At 55.2% G+C, this 22,764-nt stretch overlaps 1 protein-coding gene across 1 annotated transcript; it reads left to right on the plus strand.

Moving 5' to 3' along the window:
* The first annotated feature begins 872 nt into the window (after nucleotides 1–872).
* UBIAD1 (UbiA prenyltransferase domain containing 1) lies at nucleotides 873–8,537 on the plus strand. Its single transcript, XM_037499620.2, has 2 exons — nucleotides 873–1,524; nucleotides 7,902–8,537. The coding sequence occupies exons 1-2, from the start codon at nucleotides 996–998 to the stop codon at nucleotides 8,387–8,389; spliced, it is 1,017 nt and encodes a 338-aa protein (XP_037355517.1). The 5' UTR covers nucleotides 873–995; the 3' UTR covers nucleotides 8,390–8,537.
* The last annotated feature ends 14,227 nt before the right edge of the window (nucleotides 8,538–22,764 follow it).

Genomic DNA, 22,764 nt, shown 5'->3' on the forward strand with positions numbered 1-22,764 from the left:
AATAGTGCTTAATGATCTGTTCACAAAATTCCAAAAAAAAAATAACAATAGGCTCTCTCCATGTAGAAGGAGCTACAGATAGAGACTAGACGCTTCCATAAGGCAGGCAATGGAGACACTGAGCTGGCCATCTGAGGGGCCAGGGGCGTCTTATAAGCATAAATAAACAAACTAGAGAATGGATAAAAAAGCAGCAAGGGCAATATATGGCATGTGGTAGTTGCACACACACACACACAAAATGCGGGCATTATTGCTGTGATTACTAGCTACTGATTTCTTAGCTATCATTTTCCATTTCAGGCCTTCAATCTTCCCATTTAAAAAGGGGGGGATGACTATGCTTTTCTTACCACTCTCAGCGCACTCCTTAGCTTTTGTCCATTTTGTTTGCGGCAGAGCACAATCGTAGGCGCTCAGGAATTGTGTGTTGCATACAGTAGGCGCTCAATAAATGCTCGTTGCAGGAAAAAACATGACCGAGTCCCATTTCGGCGCGGGAAAGCTGGTCGGAGAGCGACCCTCGCGAGGGCCAGTCAGGCTGCTTTCGGAAAAACCGGGGCGTGGCTGCGGGGCCCCGCGCGGGCGGGCGGGCGAGGCGCTGAGCCCCAAGGTCGCGGCGCCGCCCCGGCCCGCGCCCCCGGCCCGGCCCGGCCGCGCCCGCAGCCGCTGTTTCCGGCGGGCCTCCAGAGGCGGGCGCACAACATGGCGGCCCCGGCAGCGCGGGGGACGCGGCCGCAGCTCGGCTCCGGGCTGTAGTGTGGGGCTGGGGGCCGCCGTCAGGCAGCGCCTCGGTGACGGGAGCGCCGGGGGCCGCCGCCGGGCCTCGTGGGGGGCCCGGCCCGCCGGCTTCTGCCCCGCGCGCCCCAGCCCTGCCCCTGGGCGCCCCTGAAGGTCAAGTCTGGCCGCCCTCGCCTGGACCCTCCTCGCCCCGGGGCGGCCGCCCTTCCGAGGGTGGCTCACGGGCGCGTGGCCTTCAGCCACGTGCAGCCTCCATGGCGGCCTCGCAGGGTCCGGGGGAGAAGATTAGCATCCAGGCCGGAGAGACAGCCCAGGCCGGGGACGGGGACCCGCTGGGAAGCGACTGTCCAGAGCCAGACTGGCCGCCCCCGCGCTCCTGGAGACAGAAGTGCGCCTCCTACGTGCTCGCCCTGAGGCCCTGGAGTTTTAGTGCTTCGCTCACCCCGGTGGCCCTGGGCAGTGCCCTGGCCTACAGATTCCAGGGTGTCCTGGACCCCAGGCTGTTGGTGGGTTGTGCCGTGGCTGTCCTGGCTGTGCACGGGGCTGGCAATTTGGTCAACACGTACTATGACTTTTCCAAGGGCATTGACCACAAAAAGAGCGATGACAGGACCCTGGTGGACAGAATCTTGGAGCCCCAGGATGTCGTGCGGTTTGGCGTCTTCCTGTACACCTTGGGCTGTGTCTGTGCCGCTTGCCTCTACTACCTGTCCCCTCTGAAGTTGGAGCATTTGGCTCTCATCTACTTTGGAGGCCTGTCGAGCTCCTTTCTCTACACAGGAGGTAAGAACTGGCAGCTTTCCCTGCTGCAGGTCTTCGTTGCATGTGCTGGAAACTGCTGCTTTCCTGCGGGTGGTAGGGCTAGAGGGGGCAGAGACTTTTCTGAGTAATCTACTTTACACTCGGCACACATGGGTCTTGTGGAAGGTTTGGAAACCGTAGGGAGTTGAGAAGATCCTGGTTTGGCTCATACACTAAGAATGGCTTGTGTGTGGAAGGTATCTAGTTTCTTTGGTTGGTCATACCTTATTATAAGTTTCACATTTTAGTGGAATTAAATTTGAAGGGCTCAAAACAAAGCATAGTTACTTTCAGTTATTTTGCTAGGGACTCCTAGCAGCAGGCTGATGATGGTGATGGACAGGGGGTTCAGCTGCGTATTGAGCACCTGTCAGGCACTGTTCTATGTGAACCCTGCAGATCCCTGCCCCTGTGGGCATTATTTTATATGTGGTGAAGAGAGAGAGAAAGTAGAAATAGTCAATTATAGTTAGGATGACCAATTCTGTTGGGTCTGGGTGTGTTCCAGGATGTGGGACTTTGGGTGCCATAACCAGGAAAGCACTAGTGAGTCAGGAAGAGTTGGCCCCTGGTTAAAAAGGTGGAGCTGTGGGGAAAGAAAGTAGGAAAAGGGAGGAGGGCACAGCTGACTATTTAAAGTAGCTTGATGAGGGTCAGCTCAGCGAAAGGTGACCCGTGAGCCAAGATTGAGGGAGGTCAGTGGGTAAGTGCATATCTGGACGAAGAGTGTTCCAGATCTTGGAACCGCAAAGGCCTTGGCAGGAGTGTGCCTGAAAAGCTTGAAGAACAGCGCAGAGTCTCGCCTGGCAATGAGGAAGAAAGTGAAAGGAGGCAAAGTAAGAGACGTGTGCTTGGGAAGGGCAGAGAGGCACAAAGATTAGGTAGGCCAAAGAGTCACTCTGGTAAGATACTGAGATGGATAAAGGGCAGTGCAAGGCTAGAGGCAGGAAGATCACGTAGGAGGCTGCTGAGAAATTCAGGCAGGAGATGTTTTGGGGCTTGGACCAGGGCAGCCGTGGTAGAGAAGGGAAGCAGTGTCAGGTTCTGAGTGTATTTTGAAGGTGGACGGGTCTGCTGATGGAGGAGATGCGGGGCAGGAGAGAAACAGGAATGAAACCTATTCAAAGGTTTTGGCCCGAGTTACTGGACTAGTAGAGCAATGTCAAGGAGACAGAGAAGGCTGAAGATCGGTTTGGGGGGAGAAAATTGGGAAATGTGCTTGGGCACCTTAATGTGTTGGTCCAAGTGGAGCCGTCAAGTTGGTAGCTCAGGGCAGAGGTCTGGGCGGAACATGCAGATTGTCTGGGAGTCATGGGCACTAGCTCAAGTTCAACTGGGGGAGGTCACGGAAGGAGGGGGTGCTGAGAGAGACTGGAGGGGAGGCAGCACTGAGCCCTGGGGTACCCGGACATTAAGAGTGGGGAGCAGAGAAGCAAGAGGTAAAGGGAACTGAGAGGGCATCTGGAGGAGAAAGAAGAAAACAAGACTGGTGTCTCGGCAACCAACTGTCAGGAAGTTTGACTGAGAGAATGGCTGGGGTGTGTGGTAGAATGTGGAAGGCGAGGCAGAGGGAAGAGGCCTTCTCTGTGAAGGTGACGTTTAAACTAAGATCGAAGGATCAGGAGCCAGCCAGGGCCACAGTTGGGGTCTGATTCAGGTGCCAAATCCTTTGGGGCTGAAGGAATATCGACTGCAGATACCTCGAGCGGGGGAGAGGTTGGCATCTTACAGGATCTGCTGAGAGGTCAGGGTGATCAGGAGCGAGCCAGGGTACGGCTGGAGAAGCAGGAGCCAGATCTTTCTGGTTTGAGAAGCCGGAGCCAGATCTTTCTGGTTTCAAGGGCCCTCCCTCCTCTGCCGAATCCTCCTTACTCCCAACCTGCAGGCTCAGTTCTTGGACTCTGTTCTCCAGCTCCTTTTGCTCTTGGGGCGTCAGATGCCATCCACTAAGCTGGTGACTCCAGTTTGTACCTTGGGCCCAGGTTTCTCTCTAACTCCAGGCTCATCTGACTCCTTAGTCATTTCTCCCAAAGGTCTCACAGGCATCCAAAGCTCAACATTCCTGCAGTCAAATTCCTGATCATCTCCCCAAAGAAACCTGCTCTACCCAAACCTTCCCCATCTCACTCGATGGCAGTTTCTTCCTTTCAGTTCTTCACACTAAAAAATGACTTTTTTTCTTTTCCTTTTTTCAGTCTTTCATCAAATGCTGTTGACTCTACTCTCAAAATGCATTTGCAGTGTGATCCCTCCTCACCACCTCCTCACCACGACGCTCTCCCCTCTGCATTATTGGGGCCAGTTCTCCACTGATCTCTATGCACCCACACTTGTCCCTTTCAGGCTGCCCCAAATCAGCACAGAGCCCTCTGCAGCTATAGTGGCTCCCATCTGGTTCGGAGTCAAGGCCTCAGCCTTGACAGTGTCCCTCAGAGCCTTACACTGCCTGCCCACCCTCCACCCTTACCCAGCTCTCTGGCCTGCCCTCCTGCCTCCTCCCTGCTTCGCCCAGCGCTGCAGCCACACTGCCCTCCCGCCTTTCCCTGGAGCACGCCAGGCCTTCTCTTCAGGTCCTTGTAGACACGGTTTCCTCCCTTGGAACATTCTTCCACCTTCAACCTGTAGGATTCACTTTCGAACCACCTGTACCCATTTGCTCAAATGTAGCTATTCAGTGAGGTCTTGCTTTCTACTCTGTTTAAAAGCACAAAGCAATAAAACTATAGCAGCTAAAAAAAAAAAGTTCCGCACACACGTGTTCCCCCGCCCCCACAATACCTTCCCTGGTGCTCTTCTCTGCTTTCATTTTCTTCACAGCACATCCTCTCTCTCAACATGCCATAAAAAGCACTTTGTTAATTATCTTCCCCCTGGCCCTTTGAGCTCCTGGGGTTTGCTCTCTGCAAGAACGGTGCGTGGCATTTGGTCCATACTTAATATTCACTGAGGGAACAAATGGGGGGAACTTGCAGTGTACCCAGCAAAGTAGTGACATCTGATTTATGGGTTTTCTTTGTAACATTGACTTTGGTTGATACATAATTGACTTACTGTGAAATGCGCAGATCTAAGTGTGACTGTGATGAATTCTGACACCTGCATACAGCTGTGCAGCCCTCGGCCTCCCTGAGAGTTCCCCCAAGGCTTCCTTGTGCGCCCCTGTCTGGAGGCAGCGCTGTCCTGATTCTCACATGGGTTGGTTTTGCCTCTCTTAGAAGGTGAGTAAATGGAGAACTCCTCGGCAGGTTTTTGAGGTTCCTCATGCTGTGCTGTGTCGTGGCTCCTCGTTATGCAGAGTAGGGGCCCCAGATGGACACGGCGTCGTCCGTTTATCTGCGGGCCTATTCAGCAGCATTTGGATGCTTCCCACGCTGGGCCTGTTATGCCCGAATGTCCACGGTCACGTCATCCGGTGGCCATTTGTGTTCATCTTTCTCGCATAGCTGCCGCGGACGGAGTTGCTGAGTCGTAGGGTAGATGGTGTTTAACTTCATGAGAAGCCACTGAAGTGTTTTCTGAAGTGGCGGCACTGTTGCCTTTCCTCCAGCCGCGAGAGCCCCAGGCGCCGCGCCTTGCCATTCAGGCTGCTGCGTGGCGCGCTGGGCCGCTGTCCACTGCGTGGAAAGTGCTCTTGAGCCAGGACGGGTTTCCTTAAGAGAAACTGCTTCTCTGATTCTGGGGAAGCACACAGACTTGAAGCCACATGTTGGATATATGGGATCCAGGGCTTCGTCCCAAGCACGTTGTCGTTCTCTTGCATCAGCTGACTCTAGGGGTTGTCAGACCTGGCTCACCCTCAGAGTGGGTTTACGGTGGGTTTTGTGGGGCGTCTTTGAGGTGAGGCTTGCCTTGCAGGCCTACGTTTCTGTTCAGCTTTGCTCACTTCAATTTTTGCCAGGTGACCTAAGGAGAGTTCGTGGGTTGGCTAGCCAAAGGTCAAGGCTGCGGGGCTGTAGTAGGGTGACCAAGCTCAGGGTGGCAGGCTGAGAGGCTCGGTGGCCTCTGGAGCCTCCCAGCCCCTCATGGATCTTTACTTTTTCTGGGCTCTCTCTGGCGTTCTCTTGTGGCCTTACCTCCCTGTAGTCACACGTCCTCCTGTAGCCGTCCTCTGAGTGACGCCGCCCTTCTAGCCCTGACCTCTGGGCTCAGGTGTGCACACTTATGCATGCGGGCACACTCATGCTCCAGGTGTCTGCCATTAGCGTGCCCTGGGCCCACGCTCCCAAGTGCCTTTTGCGTCAACACGATCAAGGCCCCCGGTGATGGCCACAGAGGCTAGCGACGTAAAGAGCCTGGTTCATTCACTTGCCCTCCAGGGGCTCTCGTGTGTTCCTCCATAGCCAGAATCCTGGAGTCTGCTTGGATAGCTGAGAGATCAGCAGGAGAGAGCGGGCAGCTGGTGGGCACTCTGGCCGATCTGTGCCCGGCTCTGCCCACCACAGATGGTACCGAAGCGCAGAGATGGCAGGCGGTGCTGCGCTCCTAGTTTAGCCCTGGAGCCCTGGAGCCTTCTGCTTGAAGCTTCCCCTCGAGGGCGTGTCCTCAGACACCCAATTATTCCACAGTCATTGGGGGAGGGCAGAGGTGGCTTGCTTTGTGGGTGTCAGAGGCCATGTGATTCCCAACTCTGGACGCTTCACCCTAAATAACCCAGAATCAGCTGGCACCCAAGAACCCCAGCTAGGTGGAGGGGTCGGCTAGTGCTGCGGGGGTAATTATTTTGCAGTGCATGAATGTATCAAATCACCACCTTGCCCACCTTCAGCGTTCATGTGTCATGTCAGTTGTGCCTCCTGGAAGCGGGGCCGGCCGCTAGCGTGAGGGGAGCTTGGGCCGGCTTCTCTTTGGCTGCCTGGCGTTAGTGCCTCCAAGGCCGTTCACTGTCCTTTGTTTTAGGGAGGTTAAAATACAACTGGGCACAGTCTTTTCTTCCTAATCCTGAGGTGCTGCCTTAGTAGTTTGGGTAGAGCTGGGGGTTTCCCAAGCCTCTGTAGCAGTATATGGGTCACCCCTTCTCGGGTGCTGCGCACCCATTCCATGCTGCCGCCCCTGTTTCAGTCTGAGGGAGAGATTTCCCCCAACCTCAGACCCCAATTCCAGGTGCTTGTTACTGTAGCTCTGTGTGCCTTCAGCCTTTGTGCCCAGCCTCCGGGAGCAGGCTAGAGCCCGACACGGGCCCCGGCCTCAGGGAACTTGGAGTTGGGGGGAAAGACAGTGAGTAATGCGTGATGAGCAGCGTGATGCAGTTTGTGGAAGTGGAGCCCGGTGCCAGGGAGCATATGACGTGGTCTGGAGGGGAATGAGGTCTCGGGTGAGGGAAGGCTGCCTTGAGGAATGGTCTTGAAAGTCTTGAAGGATGAGTGGGTTGTGGGGGTGGGGGGTGTCTGAAGACCCCGAGGGTCTGAAGGAAACGGGAGGAGGGGAGGGCAGGGCAGAGGGGAGCCAGGGGAAGGATCTGGGGCTTTAGCCAAGGACAGCTGCTTGATCAGGGTTTCAGGTGTGTTGGGAGGGGCTTGGTCACGCGGGTGTGTCTCAGGGTCTGGCTGCGTGTGGAGGTTAGCTTAGGAGTGGGGAGCGTCGTGGCTGTAACAGTGGAAGCTGAGGGGCCACTTAGGAGGATGTCCCAACATTCCAGGCTAAGATGAGCATGAGCAGGATTTGGGGCTGCCGTGAGGTGGGCATGGGAAGAGCCGGGCAGTTTGAAAGCGTGGAGTAGACAGGACTTGAAGTGGGTCAGCAGCACAGGAGGAGGGTTCGCCTCCCAGGCCTTGGAGAGGAGCAGCGGCATTAGGACTCCACTGCCTTAGCTCTTTTACTCATCATGTGGGTGCAGCTTTCTTTTGGTGGAGTTTGGGGACCCTGAAATGCCACCAAGATTCACTGGGGGTTTTCAGCCCGAAGGTGCCTCCAAAGGTTGCAGGAGGAGAAGCTGGAAGCTGGTGAGGGCGCTGAGGGGCTGACCTGACTGCTCTGCAGGCAGAAGCCATGTCATGTGGGGCTGCGGAGGGTGGGAAACCAAGACCTTCACAGGCTCATGGATTCTGAACCTGTGTGTGTGTGTGTGTGTGTCTGTCTGTCTGTCTGTCTGTCTCTCTCTGCTCTGTGTGTATGAGTGTTGGGGCACAGTGAGGAGGGAAACTTAGAAATGTGCCCTGCGGCCTCACTGGGTCCTCATGACCCAGCACAGGATAAGAAAGCAGATTTGCTGGGGGGCGTGGGGGGCGGGGTTCCAGCGACTAGCCACCCCCACAGTCTAAGCACTCGCTGTTCCCGCCAGAAGCGCCTGCTCCGGCCCGAGGAGCAGTCCCCGCGCTCCAGCCCCGGCTCTCATGCCCACTCTCTGGGTTTTCTGGCCCTAGGAATTGGATTCAAGTACGTGGCTCTGGGAGACCTCGTCATCCTCATCACCTTCGGCCCGCTGGCTGTGATGTTCGCCTACGCGGTCCAGGTGGGGTCCCTGGCCGTCTTCCCGCTGGTCTACGCCATCCCCCTGGCCCTCAGCACCGAGGCCATCCTCCACTGCAACAACACCAGGGACATGGAGTCGGACCGGGAGGCCGGCATCGTCACGCTCGCCATCCTCATCGGCCCCACCCTCTCCTACATGCTCTACAACACGCTGCTCTTCCTGCCCTACCTGATCTTCAGCATCCTGGCCACGCGCTGCAGCATCAGCCTGGCGCTGCCCCTGCTCACCATTCCCATGGCCTTTTCCCTGGAGAGGCAGTTCCGGAGCCAGACTTTCAGCAAACTGCCCCAGAAGACCGCCAAACTCAACCTCCTGCTGGGGCTTTTCTACGTCTTTGGCATCATCCTGGCCCCGGCGGGCAGTCTGCCCAGGCTCTGAGGGACCAGTGGCCGCCCCGCACCTGTTCCCCTTCCTCAGAACGTGCTGAAGGCAGCGTTTCTGAGGAAGGCCGGGGACTGGCGGGGGGGAGGGAGCTCAGGATGGCGTGTGAATACCCACCTTTAAAAATTCTTGTGATTGTAAAGATTATGTTTTGTTCCGTTTTTATGGGCAATCTTAAAAGCGCTCGGGTGTCGGAAGGGAAATTGACTGTTTCATTTATAATTGCCGCTAGAGGGCGTTGTCAGGTCACTTTGAAGTGGACTGAAAGGCCCAGTGTGAAGAGCCGCGGGCCTGGCCGCCTGTCCTAAGCCTGTTCCCCGGCCTTGCTGGGGGTGGAGTGTTTGCTGGGGCAGGAGTGTGTGGCGCCAGCCCCTCTGGCAGGGAGCACCGTCTCCTACTCAGAGCCCTTGCAGCCTGAAATACGCGGCTTGAAAGTCCCTCATTAACACCCCATCGTGGCTGGCTGCTGGCCTTTTTCCTGAATTCTGATTCAGAAGCTCTTGTCCATCACCCCTGCACTTATTGCCACCGTTGAGGAAGTGTCCAGTCCCGCTGCAGCAAGACGATCAGGCTGGGGATTCGGAAGGAGAAAGCCCACCCTGGAGGCAGCTGACAGAGCCACTCTGCTCTGGGTAGAAATTGGCAGGGTGGCAGGTCTCCCTTTGCAGGATCCGCTGGGGGTGGCAGGAAGGACTCCCAGCCCTTTCAGGAACCGTTAGGAGCTTAAAATTGTAGTGGCGTCGCTATCCCCCCAGCCCTGTCGCCTCCCCTCACGCTCCCTTCTGCCCTCCCTCCGTTTCTATCAGGTCCCCAGGGAGTGTCCCCCAGCCACAGAGCCAGACTGGGCTGTCAGGGACAGTCACTTTGCACAGAGACACGGGGCGGGTGGAGGCGGGCCAGCAGCTCCCCGGCGAAGGAATAGCCCGGCCTGCGAGGCCGCTGTGTCTTCCTTCCACCTTGACCGGGAGCGAATTGACCTTACTTCTTCCAGAGGCTCGGTTGTCGTGTAGAGTCTGCGCCCCGGGTGTTCCAGCGCTGCCCTTCTCTCCATGGCTGTGGAGTGTGGTTTCCAGGCTGGTGGCACCCAGTTGCACGTGGCCCAGAACTGAAACAGATAGAGACTGTGGTGATCATGCTTTTCTGCTGTGGTCCTAACCATTCTCACAGGTATTCCAGGTCTTGACCTGCCAAAAAATGATGTAAGAACTAGCCCTTAATCCATAAAATCAGGCTGTTTATGATCTGCCTCCCTGAGTTAAAATTGGTCAGCTGACTTGGAGAAAAAAACGTTTGGAAATTGCGAAAGTTCCTCTGAAGTTATAGGAAGTTTGTCTGCAGGGATCGGAAATCCTGGAATGTCCATCAGTGCCCGGTAACAAGGGATAGAAGGATGAAACCTCTGGCCTGCCCTGTCCCCAGCACCCTTTTGTTTCTCGGCCAGGCTGGTGGCATTTTGGTGCCCGTGGTGGTCCTGCCTTCAAAGAACAGCCCTTCTTGATCCCCATCGGAACAGACCATTCTCACATGGGGCTCGCCTGTGAGGCTGTGGGACCAAGCATTTCCTGTTCACAGACCAGACCCACCTTTGTGAACCCCCCACTTTGGGTTGGGGGCGTCAGCTTTGCACTGTGTCCTGGTGCAGATTTTAATGCACATTTATATATATAAATGTTTCTAAAAGGCCATATTTGGCATATTTGGTGCCAGGTTTTGTAGGCAGGTCACCATAATTTGTATTACACCCCCTGGTTCAATGAAGGGTTCCTTTAGCCTTGTTAATAAAAAAACAAACTTCATTTTGGTGTGGCTTCCGGTTTGTCTGCTTCCCTCCTTCTTCGTGTCTGGTTGTGGACTGTAATTCATACATCTCGGAAGACCAGGGCAGGGGCTTTGGGACATTCGGGAGTGGACAGTGGCGTGATCTTTGATGCTGTGTTTGAATGGGGTTTGATCAGGCTTAGGGAGCCCTTAGAAAAGGCAATAGGACCGTGCAGCCAGTGTGGGTCAGTGTGGCGGCCAGATGCACCTGTTTCCTCCTGTTCTTCTGCTTTGCCTTTCCCTCGGTAGTGCCACTGAGCTGATGGGTTAAGGGCACGCAGTAGGTGGAGCCCATTTGGGCTTCAGCCAGGTATTTGACACAAATCCTTATGAACAAAGCAGGGGTGTGGGGCATGGATGGCAGTCTAGATGAATTTGTGGGAGAGACTGAGGCGGTCAATGACAGCCAGGAAGGAAGCCTTTAGCCTCAGGTATCAGCCTGCCCTCTGCCCTCTGCCCAGCCAGACTCCACACTCTCTATAAATGCCTAGAATCGGGCAGCCACCTGGCAGGGTTTGTAAACCTTGGAGGAAGCACTTATAAAACGACAAATCAAAAGGGTCAAAGGGAAAATTGAATAAATATAAAGCAATAAATATAAAGCTGGGGTTTGCAGAATCAACTGTACAACATCGGGAGGGGAAGACCATGGCGTGACCACAGGAGATGTGGGCAGGAATTTTCCCGACAGTTCAGGTCGGCATCCTATGCCTTTGTCAGTCAGATTTAGTTGGCTCCTAGGGGTGGCTGGAAATTCAGGCTCAGTCACCTCTTGGCCTCCTCTTATCCCTCAAGGATCACTCGGGACTCCTGGGCCTTGGTGGGGCACAAGCCAGGGATGTTGGCTGGGCCTGAGCGCCACTCGCTTACTATTTGTAAGTTCTCTGCCACTTCATGCTGAGGTTCAGCCCTGGAATCTTAGATCAGGAAGAACATGCTAGTCATTAGAAGAAGCAGATGTCTGAGTGCCTTGTGGGCACTGAGTTCCCTGCGACTAGAGGCATTCAAGCAAAAGGATGCGTCCTTGTCGGGGGTATTGACACGAAGAGTTGGTCATCAGGGGTGATGAGGAGACTTCCAGGGCCTTCCATTCTGTGACGTGGCTATTGTGTTACGACGGGATTTCTTCCAGACCTGCCCTGGGCTGGGAGCACAGGCCGGCATCTCCCGTCTGCAGTGTCAGGTTGGTGCCCGCCTGCCCGGTGAAACAGTCACACCGTGACTGGTAGTCCTTTTTTAAAAAAGAACATAGATCCACACATGTGCGTGCATGCAGCGGCTTTCACCCTCGAAAGCCCTTGAAGCGAGGTGGATGACAGCTCCTCCTCCGAGCCCCTGGACCACTCTGCCGCTAATGGACTGTCAGCCTCCTTCATTACGGCTCCAGACGGCACAGGCTGGTGTAAAGCAGTGCCTCTGGCAAGGACCTGGCGCTTGGGTCTCAGCCAGTTGACATTTATGATTTGCCCTTCTTCAAATGGGGACAGCCCTCCCACTGCGAGTGGCTGAGCCGGGATGCCAAATAGCCGTATAACCCAGGTCACGGCCCTCTCCTGGAGAGGCAGCAAGGGCCAAGTGGGGTTCTTTGGGGGGGGCCTGCAGAAGGCTTCCCGGGATGAGGGAGCAGCTGTGACAGCAGGCCACAGACTCCTGTGGAGCCCTTGGCCTGCCTCAAAGGTGGGGGGCTCTGGGAGTGTCTGGAAGGTCTTGAGGACAGCGAGGGTCTTGGTCACTTGCTCTCAACCAGCCGTGTGGATCCAGGACACTGGTTGGGGTGCTACTATGATGTCATAGGGCCAGAGAGGCTGTCTGCTGTGTAATGCGACTCAGGGGCACCTCAAGTCCTCACTCACACTCCTTCTGTATCCTCGTCCCTCTCTCCCCCACCCTGCCTCAGGACTGCCCCGCTGGGGTTCCATGGGTCCAACCAGGAAGCCGCAGCACGGCGGGTGTTACACTGCTCTGCTTGTTACCCTCCTCAGCAGGTGACAGGACTAGAGAGCGAGGATTATACAGTAACCCCCTTAGCCATGGGGATCACTCCATGATTTCCAGTGGATGCCTGAAAACGAGTTTAGTACACAGCCCTATCTTATATTTTTCTCTAACAGACAGACCTGTGATAAAGTTTAATCTATGGATTAGGCTCTGTAAGAGACACATGGTGTTTGGGCTCAGTGAGCAGATGCTGACACATGTCAACTACAGAGCAGGAGGGTGGAGATGGATGTTGGATGGAGCTAATCAGGAAGGCTTCCAGGAAGAGGTGACAGTGAGCAGTGATCAAGGCTTCTAGGAAGAAGTGGCCACAGAGGCGAGTGTTTTCTTGGAAGTTAAGGTGTGGGTGGACAGCTGTCCCCAGTTCCCCCATCTGCAGCAAGTCCCCTGGTCACTGCTGGAATGTGGGCGAAGCTTCCTTTAATCAACTTCTATGGCCACACAGCCAGGCACCGGGCTGAAGCAGGTGTGCCGAGAGCCGCAGCACCACAGCCAAGGTCAATGCTGGAGAATGAGAAGCTCCGACACCTCCTCACTGAGCAACAAACAGGAGGGGAGGGTGGGGCATCTAATCAGCCAAGGCTGCCAATACCTAATCAAGATGAATGGCCTGGAGAGTCGAGTCTAGGAAATCATCAGGGCAGGCGGGGGAAGCGCTGAGCGGCACTGAGGTCAGGGGAGGCCAGGCGACGAGGAGACAGGTTCAGGGGAGATGCTGAGGGCGCCAGAGGTCACGCCTGTCACCAAACAGCTGACCCTTCCCTGGCCGGCATGGGCATCTTTCCTAGCCTGCGTGGGACCAGCTGTGTCTCTGCGCTCAAGATAAACGAAGCACCCCTGCCCCTTCAGGACTCGCAGTGAGCGGTGGGGCGCCAGCGCACACCCCTAAGTTATTCTCATGCCCTCCCGGGTGTTGTGATGGAGGCACAGAGGGCTGCGGGAGAACGAGGGGGCCGAAGATGAATTTCTCCACGCCCTGCAGTTCCAGACCCCAATTCACCTGCCTGCGCGCTGCGGCCTCTCTGGCGCCACCTGTCGGTCACTGTGCGCCGCCACCCCTCACGGTGCCCTGAGCGGGTATGACCTGCCAGCCCTCGCCGGCCAGGGTGTGATGCTGAGCCCCCCACACCTGGAAGAGACAAAGACACACTTCACGTCACTCGCGAGGCTTGGCTGGTGAAGTGCGAAGAGCTTGGGCTCCGGAGTCCGGCGGCGCTGGGTGTAGTCCACGCTGTCCCTCACCCAGGGGCTGTGAGCGCCCACGCCTTCTCTGCAAGGGGTCAGCAGTTGCCGGGAGTAGATAGATATGGCCCTATTGCCCCTGGGTACTCAGCATGGTGCCTGGTACGTAGCAGGCACTGGATAAAGTGAGTTCCAGTTCCCTTCTTACCAGGAAGGTCTTAGAACGTGCTGCTTCCCTACCCTCTCAGACCGTCCTGCTCAGGGCCAGAGGACGTGGGGCTGACATGACGGTGTTCTTCTTCTTCACAGGGCCGGCAAAGCCCCAGGCACGATGTTCATTCACTCAACAAACATTTTTGAGCATCTGATACCGCCTAGGTGCTGAGTTAAAAACTGAAAATAGAAGACAAAGAAGACTAAGCCCCCTACCCTCAGAGACCTTGTAAGATCCAAAGGGAGGTAGAATAGAAAAGAAACTCTTCTCTTCGAAACTGCATGTGTGTGCGTGTGAGTATGTGTGTGTGTGTGTGTATTTGGGGGAGTGTCTCTGGTGATTTTTGAGGGGCTCTGCTTTGGTTATAGAAGATAACCAGGGTTCTAGAAGGAAGCCAAGGGATGACCTGTTTGGAGCCTGTCTCTTGGGGAGGGCCAAACCTAGTTGTGTGAGATTGGAATCCGGGGATGGGGACAGCTCTGAGCAAGTTGCCCTTCCCCTCTACAACCCCGGGAGGACACTGTCAAGGCAACTTCCCATTTGAATGTGCCCCACAGCCCCAGGGGCCTGGCCACGGAGCAGGTAGCCCAGGACGAGAGGCAGATGGTCTATGAGTGGCTTGCCATTCAGAGGGGCAACAAGAATGCGCAGGTTAAAAGGGATTTAAGGGGTCCTGTCCCCCCAAATGGCCCTGGGAAGAGGTGATGTTTTCTAGGGCTGCCGGCGAAGTTCAGCGAGGGAGGGACATCAAGAAAACATCTGAGGTCTGCTTTACCAGCGCTGTGATTGTATTTGAAATGTTTGCCACGTGTCTGCGATTGCTTGTGTGTGTGGCGGGGACACCTACCCCCACCTCCACGGCCCACCGCACCAGCTGGGCAGATTATTCTAGCTATTCAAGAGGAGCCGAAAATGAATGCACCCCCATGCAATGAGCGACACCTTGTAAAACAATCTCAATTACCAGATAACCAATCTCTGTGCAATTCCAGCGAGGATAAGGGGGAGCCATGGGGCCGGGAGCAGATGAGAGCCGCTCGGGGCAGAGGCAGGGAGCGGCCGTTCTTTATCCTGCCAGCTCAGAACAGAGGCTGCTCTGCCGAGAAGAGACATTCCTTTTCCAAGAAGGCACACTGAGGGGATGGTGGAGAGCAAAGATAACTGAATCAGTCAAGTGGGGAACAGCGCTGTGTCATCTGTACCCCGGCCCTGGTGGCTGCCGCTAATCTTGCTCTGCCTGAGAGCCGGGGAGACCTGCTTCCCTAGAAGGGGCCCTGGGAAGCCCCACCTCCTGCCTGGGTGATGGGGCTCCTCATTCTTGTCTCTCTTGGGGGTCTGGTGACCTGGCCGGTGGCTGGTCTGCTGCATGGGGGCATCCTGACCTTCACTCCTGGGGGTCTGTGCTGAGAGAGAGGAGTTGAGGGAGCGGTGGGGGTGACAGCAGCTGGTCCAGGCCATCTAGCCACATCACAGTGAGGGTCACCTGCACCTGGGTCCCGACAGCAGCCTGGGGTTCAGCAGCCCTTCTCCACGCGTCTCTTAGCCTCCCCTCCCCACGGCCCTGAGAGCTGTGGGCTCGGGGGTGCCGCTGCCTGAGGGTTATGTGACTTGCTCAAGGTCACAGGGAAAGGCAGCCCCTCCCCCCAGCCGGCTTCTCCGTGACTCCGAGCGCGGTGCTCATTTGGTTAAAATCTTTTTCCTTTCAGCGCTTCTCTCTTTTGATGGGGAGGAGGTGATTTCTTTTTTTATAAATCTCATTTTCAATTTAAATCTCTTAAAACGTGGAAGCTCCACAGCTGCTCCTCTTATTGTCTTCCTCTCCCTTTCTCTTTCCTGCCTCCCCCCTCACCCCTCTCCCGCACTCTCCCACAGCTCCCCTCGCCCCCCTGCGCTTGGCTGGCTTCTGGTGCTGGCTGTCCTGGGTAGGAGGAGACAAGGGAGTGGGGTTGAGGGAGCCGAGCAGAAAGAGGGGCTGGGGGCTCCTGCTGTTTGAGGAGCTGGACATTCTATTTGCTTGGTGTCTCCTGACCTCGGGGTCGCCCCAGCCAGCCCTCGGGCCTGGGTCCTGAGTAGACACGCGAGTCCCGCAGCCACGGCCAATGTGGCAGGAGAAACGGCCGCATCTCCCCGCCCTGGTCTGAGCGGAGCGAGGTGCCACCTTGGAGTCGCGGGTGTCAACTTCACGATGGAGTTTTGACAGCTGAGGAAGCTGAGGCTCCTGCACCTGACTCTCGTGTCCCAGATGGCCCCAGGGTCCGAGCCCGCAGAGCCGGTGACCGCGCTGAGCCTGGAAGCGGGTCCTTTGGCTGCCCCCGGCGCCCCTTCCCCAGGCTCCGTGCAGTGGCCGGCACTGGCCTCAGTCCCGGCTCGAGAGGGCAGGACTGAGGCTTCCAGGTCCTCCTGGAAGGGAAACCCAGCCCAAGACAAAGATAAAAGGCAAGCGGGCGAGGAGGCTGGTCTGGTGCTGCGGACAGCCACCCGGCTCCCAGGGGGAGGCTCACCGCAAACAAGCGAGGGCGCTGATGGGGAGGTCGTCTCCCTGGGAGCGAGCCAGGGCCAGCGGCTTCTGCAGTGGCCGGGGACTCTTCCGCAGCTGCAGCCTGCATCTGGGCCCCAGTGCTGACGTGAGCTCCGCCCCCAGATCCGCATTGTCACCGGCTTATTGGAAAAACAGATGTTATTGTCCTCTCTTCCTGTCCCTTTGTCCCTAATAGACACTTAAGCACAGGAGGGGGAGTGAGAAACAGGCAGAATTGTGTGACTATTTCAGGCCCTTTCCGGCAGCCTGCACTTCTGCGGACGGGGCTTGGATGGCGTGGGCACCGGGAAGCATTGCCCCAGGCCCTGCGCGCCCGGACAGGGCTGGGGAGGCGCTCCCTGTGGCCGCTTGTCCAGGCCGGCGGGCTGGAGCCCTCCTCTCCGCTTAGGTCCACCACGGACGGGTCCCTAAACACGGGGTGATGGGGACGTCGGGCCTTCTGCCTCCACTCTCAGATTTTGGAAGGTCAGGAGACAGGAGAGGGAAGTCTTGGGTTCCTTTCTCGCTCAGGCTTCATTCATGGCATCATTCAACGATCGGCTTTAAGAGCACTTTCTTGAAAGGTGTGCAGATGAAAACTTTTCATGGAAAGAACAGTATATCTCCCACCTCAGGTCACCGTGGCTATGATTTAATGGGCGCTCGGAGGCTCTCCTGCACCTAAATAGCTCTGCGGCAACCTGCCCCGGTGCCTCCAATTCACCATCAGTCAGTCCTTCGAATGAAGGCATTATATTTCCCAACGGCCCTTGCTAAAGTACAAGCACATAACTGAAGGAGGGCTTGCGGGCGATGGGGGAGAACAGAGGACGGGGCCCCAAATGAATGCTCCACCAGATGGGTAAGTTTGGATGCGCGGCAGATAGGACATGTCCTGCCCACGGGCTGCTGTCCTGGGCTGGAGGGCCCGAGGGGCTGCATGAGATTTAGGAACTTGAGGGAGCAGTTCCAAGAGGGACCTGGCTCCATGCATCACCCCTTGCCCTAGTCTGCTTTGAGACTGGTGGTGTAAGCTAAACATCAACTCCCAGAGAACTAGCTCAGCCTTTCTGCCCCTTTCTGTCCCCAACTGGAGTGGAAGGGGACTCTATACTCCACTGATCCCCCAACCCAGGAAGCGCAGAGAAGAGATATGGAGGAGAGAGGTCCCCCACAGGTGCCTCCTTGTAGGGTAAGGTAAAAAAATCAGGCTTTTCTGCCCTCCCGCCATCAGGATAGATGAGGGAACCCTGTGATCCTGAATGCATGCCTGATGGCAGGCACCTGAAGTGGGTACACCTGGGCTAAGACTGTGCTTTTTAAGGGCGGTGTCACGGGGACGCCAGCAGAAGCCGAGAAGAAGCCAAAAGAGAAGCCAAGAGAGAGAGATAGATCACCGGAGAGCCCAAATAGAGTGAAGACTTGCTGGGGGCTGGGAGGCCTGCCAGTCTCCCAGCCCCCCAGCACCCCTGCTTGCCATATGTCCGGTGAACCCCAATAAAAGACCTGCAAAAAACCGCTGAGGACTCTGACTCCTCCTTTACCTGGTCTGCATGGGATCAGAAAACCTGCACCGTGTCCTTCCCTGGCCTTTACACTCCTCCATATATCAGTTGGGTAGCAGGGGCAGAGATAGGGTAGAGATGGAGCCCCAGCATCTCATCCATCACCTATGCCCCTATTACCTGACCTTGTAACACCCCCAGCTCTGTGCCTGTCTCCCCAACTCCTAGCTGGGCTGGGGATATGATTGCAGGTGAGTTCAGACCCCAGCCAGGGGCTTACCAAGGGCAGAAAGTGGCCTGGTGCCTCCCCAACCCCCCACGAAGAAGAGCGCCTCATTATCGGGGGAGGGCTGGGGGAAAGACCCTATTCACCACACCCCCCCATTTACCTGGTGGGCATCAGGGGCTGGTTAACTGGGGAGGTGCCCATCAGGCAGAGATGCCCTGTATAACCTCCTCCTACTTAATATTCAGAACCTATCTCAAGTCCCTGTAGCAGAACTTCTAAAAAAGTCACATAATATAGCACATTAAAATTCATCTGAAATGGTTTCCATAAAGACGATTATTATTGTCTGGTGATGATTCGAGGTGAGCACTCTGGTTTACTGAAAACCAGAGCTGGGAGTGCTGGGCCCCTCTCCCTGCTCCAGAAAGCACTCAGGAGGGGTCTTGCCATGTTTCCTGCCCCCGCCCCCTGCTTCACTGCAGCCTTGTCCCCACCAGCTCTCCTGCCTTCCTTCCTTACCGGCATTAATACAGCATCTAACACCTTCCTCGCACCCGAGCCACAGGGGTTGAATGAGGAACATCGTCCAGGACAAAACGGAAAGAAATTGGCCAGAGTGCCCAGAGGCCTGCTCACTTCTCACAGCTCTCCCCTGCCCTCGCTCTTCTCTACCTTGCCTCACCCCTGTGTTTGCATCGGGTATCACAAAAGAGGCTCTTGAAGCAAAAGGCTTTGCTTCAGGATGGAGCCCCAGGACTCAGGCTGGGGAGGAGCCCCGAGCAGTTGGAAGTTCACCTCCTTATCCCCTGATGCAACCAACCCAAGAGTGAACTCGTCACCCCCATGTCGGGGATCTGAGCTGGGCAATCAGGGCTCTAAAGCCTGTTTCCTACGAATACACAACCTTTCACAACTAACCCGTGGTGTCAGAAGTCCGGAGGTGGTTTCTGTTTCTTGCGTGGGGATCATAAAGAGGGGACCTTCAGGCACAGTTTAAACAGGTGCACTTACTTTAAAAAATCAAAGTACATTTGACAGGCACCATATTAGTTGCAGGTGTACAACATAATGGTTTGACATTCGAGTGCACTGTGAAACGGTCACCACGATAAGTCTATTTCCCATCTCTTAACAATTTTCAAATTTGCAACACAATATCACTGCCTATAGATTCCATGCAGTATATTATATCCCCTTGACTTATTTATTTTATAACTGGAGAACTTGTATCTCAGATGCATTCAATTTGAGAAGATTCATTGAACTATATACTTAAAGCTTGTGCAGTCTTCCGAGTGTCTGTTACCCCTCAATGAAAAACTTATCCAAAAAAGCCCTTTGTCAAAAAAGAGATTGCTATTACTTCCATACTTACATGATTGAGATTTAAAAGTCTATTAGGGTGGAGTGGCACCAAGTAGAGAGCAGCGGATAATCCACAATTGTTTGCTACTTTGCACACAGACACACTTGTGGGCCAACGAGGTGCTCCTGTGTGTGTTCTTGCTGGTGTTAAAATTCATGGGTGGTTTCTGAACACGTCCTACTCAGCCTTGAAAGTGAGATGGTCCAGAAGCATCCTGGGATGTGAGACTGGGGCAGGAATAGGGATTTTTTTTTTTAAAGAGATGTGTGGGGGCGGTGAGAGGATTCACCAGAGACACAGTGGGGAGCAGAACAGGCAGACTGACTGAAATACTGAGGGGAACAGTGGGGAGACAGGAGAGGTCTGCTGTGCCATGTGGGTAGCTCCCTGGCCTGGGATTGAACTCATGCTGCAGTGGCTGGTGATACCTTGGTAGTGCTGAGACTTAACCCCTTGCACCACCAGGGAGGCCCCAGGAATAGAAATTTAACATGATGTATCTACCCTCCACAGCCTGTCCTGGAGCTTAGCATGGTGGTTGCCGTTCCGGTGCTGAAAGGTACATTTCCCTCCTGCTTTGTTGGGTCTTGAGTGAGAGCTACTCCTCTTGAGGTGAAGGAACAGAAGGAAGCTGCTCATTTGGAGGTGGGCCCAAGAGCCTTATCCCTGACCCATGATGAAAGTACCCTGTTTTCCACCAGTCCTGCCCCTCTGAAGGGTCCCGATGGTGTGACCCTTTGCATTGTGCTTTCACTCCACCTTTCTCATCAAGAGGTGGAGTCTCTTTTCTGACCTCCTAAGTCTGGGTTGGCCTTTAACTTACTTTGACCCATGGAATTTGAATATGGCGGAAGTGATGATGCTTGACTTCCAGGCTGGGCCCCAATAGGCTTTCTGTCCCCCTACTTGGAGCCACCTGAGCCTGCCAGGGGAAGGAGTCCATTCAGCCTTCTGGAGGATGAGAAACCACATAAAGCAGAGATGAGCTGTCCCAGCGAGGTCCCTCGACCCTCCAGGCCTCAGCGCACACCAACCACCAGATGGGGATGAGCCCGGGAGAGACCAGCCCCAGTGCCAACCCTCAGAATCCTGAGTAAATAGACAGTTCTAAGTCACTAAGTCTTTGCCCCTCAATGATCTATGGTTGACGCCGAGACCTCCCTGAGCACCCACTGCCAGTGCCAGCACCCTAGGGGGCAGTATTGTGTCCTCGGTTGGTCTGTGCATCCTCCCATCTGGAACCCCCAGAAACAACTTTGTGTCTAAGATTTGTATCTTTGCTCATCCCCACCCGTGTCCGGGGCTGACACGGCAGTACCCATTGCTCTTTATTAGTTTAATATATGTTGAAGCCTCCAAATAGATGCTGGGGCCCAGGTGGAACAGATGAAATGTGACTAAGTTCTGGGGGATGATTGATAATGAGTAGGGACTGGAAAATCAATTGTGTTAATTCCTGGTCTGTCACTGGGACTGAGAATTAATGAGAAAATCTGTCTAACTTAATGGTATTTACACATTATACAGAGTGTGATAAAATTGTCTGCAGGTGCTGCCTGGCATTCCAATTACACAAGGCCTGTACAGCCGGAGGAGCAGGCCGGCCTGAGTGGTCCAGGCCCTGGGCTGGGCATGCAGAGACTCACCGGGATGTCTCAACTACCAAGTAACCTCTGACTTGGTCTCAGGGCCCTGCGTGGGTCTGACTGGCTGGTTCCTGCCATGTGTGGGCCATCCGGTGGCAGCATTGCCATGATCTACTACAGGCCACTCCAGAAGCCACGTGGGCAGGCAGACACTAGCCAGGGAAGGCTCCGTCTTCTGTGTTGGCATGATATGAGAGATGCAGGCAATCCTTCTGACCTCCAGGTCCCTTCCCCAAGGGAAGGTCAGCACCAGCCCTGTCCTCCCTCACACTCACTGGTCCTGTCACTCAGAGATGGGGCCTTGAAATGGCCATGGATATGCATGGAAGAGTTGGCTTCCAAGTCTGAATGTTTGCTCCCCTGAAACTCTGTGGAGGCTCTGATTAGGCTGCCCATGGACGTGGCCCCCAAAATCCCCCAACTCCTGGTATAGACACCCTTGTGCTGTTTTCTCTTGTACTGATTAGGGTTGACCTGGGTGTCCATTGAGACATGGCGGAAATGACCACATGTGACTTCTGAGAACAGTCTGTGAAACACCAGAGCAGCTTCAGCCCTGTTCTCTCTTGATCCCTCTCTCTGGGAAGCCGCCATGTGGGGAGGAACTGAGGCCTCCTGCTACAACCAGCACTGGGCAGTGGCACTCCTTGGAAGCAGGCCCTCCAGCCCCAGTCAAGCCTTCTGATGACCACACATCCCACCAAGAGCTTGACTGCAGCCTCCAGAGAGACCCCAATGAGCTTGCTCCCCAATTACTGACCCACAGAATATGGGAGAGAGAATAGTCTTAGGTGTTTTAAGTGGCCAGATTTTGAAGTAATTTGCTATGCAGCAGTGGATTAATCATACAGATGGGGAGGGAGATGGGGGGCAGGGCTAGGGTTATCTCACAAAGGGGTGTGGAGCTGATGGAAGACACCCCTGTGCATCTTCCCTTCACTTACTCCCACCCTGATTTTTATTCAAGTGAAATCTATTGATATTTTTGTGTTTTGCTGCTTCCCCAACACAACTGCCCTTCTCATCTCCACGAAAGTGTTGCCTTCTCTACCTGGGTTGCCCTTCCTACCCTTCCTCCTTTCTCTTTTTCCTCCTGGCATGAACTCCTATTCATCCTTCAAGACCCAGCTTAAATGTGCCCTCCTCCATGAAGGCCTTCCAGGCTCTCGGGCAGTTTTTGTCACCTTCTCTGGCACCCCCATGATAGTCTGTTTCTCTATGGGTACTTGAAGGGGTGAACGGGAGTGATGGTTTCCAAACTTAGAACTTGACTTTACAATAAACACTGCCATCCCACCCTGTTCCCTTGCACCAGGAGGATCCTAAATATAACAGTGCTGGATGAATAAAAGGATGAGGGAGCAAGCATCACAGACCACCTTGGGGGGGACGAGAGGAAGCACACGAAGGCTGGCTGGGAGGGAGAAGGGCAGAGCTTGGCCGGGGTCAATGGAGGGGGTGTGGGCTGTAGGTTGGCCTAGGCCTGCGCTTTCGGGATGACTCATCTTGCCCCAGATTGTCCCTGGGCCAGGAAAGAGGATCACTCGGTGGGCCTGCTGTGTTTGTGTGTTCTCATCTCACCCCTTTCCTGCCCCCAGACTTCCTTGCCCACTGTTTTCCATGCCTGCCAGGCAGCCCCCAGAGCCCCTTCTCGCTATCCAAACCTGGAGGCCAGATGAGCAGGAGTCAGACAAATCTGAACAGGTTGAAAGGTCTTTTCCCAGACACCCTGAGCTCATTTCTCCTTCTGCTATCTCCGAAGTGCCAAGGCAGCAATTCAGATCTCAAATGCCCCGAGCAGGGTGCAGCCAAGTTCTTTATTGCACAGAAAGAATTTGTTATGCGGGGATTCTTTGGCCTGAAGGATGGTGTGATGTCCTTATGTCACGTGGTGTC

The sequence above is a fragment of the Talpa occidentalis genome, unplaced genomic scaffold (genome assembly GCF_014898055.3).
Source record: "Talpa occidentalis isolate TD23 unplaced genomic scaffold, MPIMG_talOcc4v2.1 talOcc4.9, whole genome shotgun sequence".
Classification (NCBI taxonomy): domain Eukaryota; kingdom Metazoa; phylum Chordata; class Mammalia; order Eulipotyphla; family Talpidae; genus Talpa; species Talpa occidentalis.

Excerpts from the sequence above, each read along its gene's own strand:
- UBIAD1 (XM_037499620.2), top strand. The coding sequence starts at position 996 with ATGGCGGCCTCGCAGGGTCCGGGGGAGAAGATTAGCATCCAGGCCGGA. Across the intron at positions 1,525-7,901 it reads CTCCTTTCTCTACACAGGAG|GAATTGGATTCAAGTACGTG; the intron begins GTAAGAACTGGC and ends TTCTGGCCCTAG.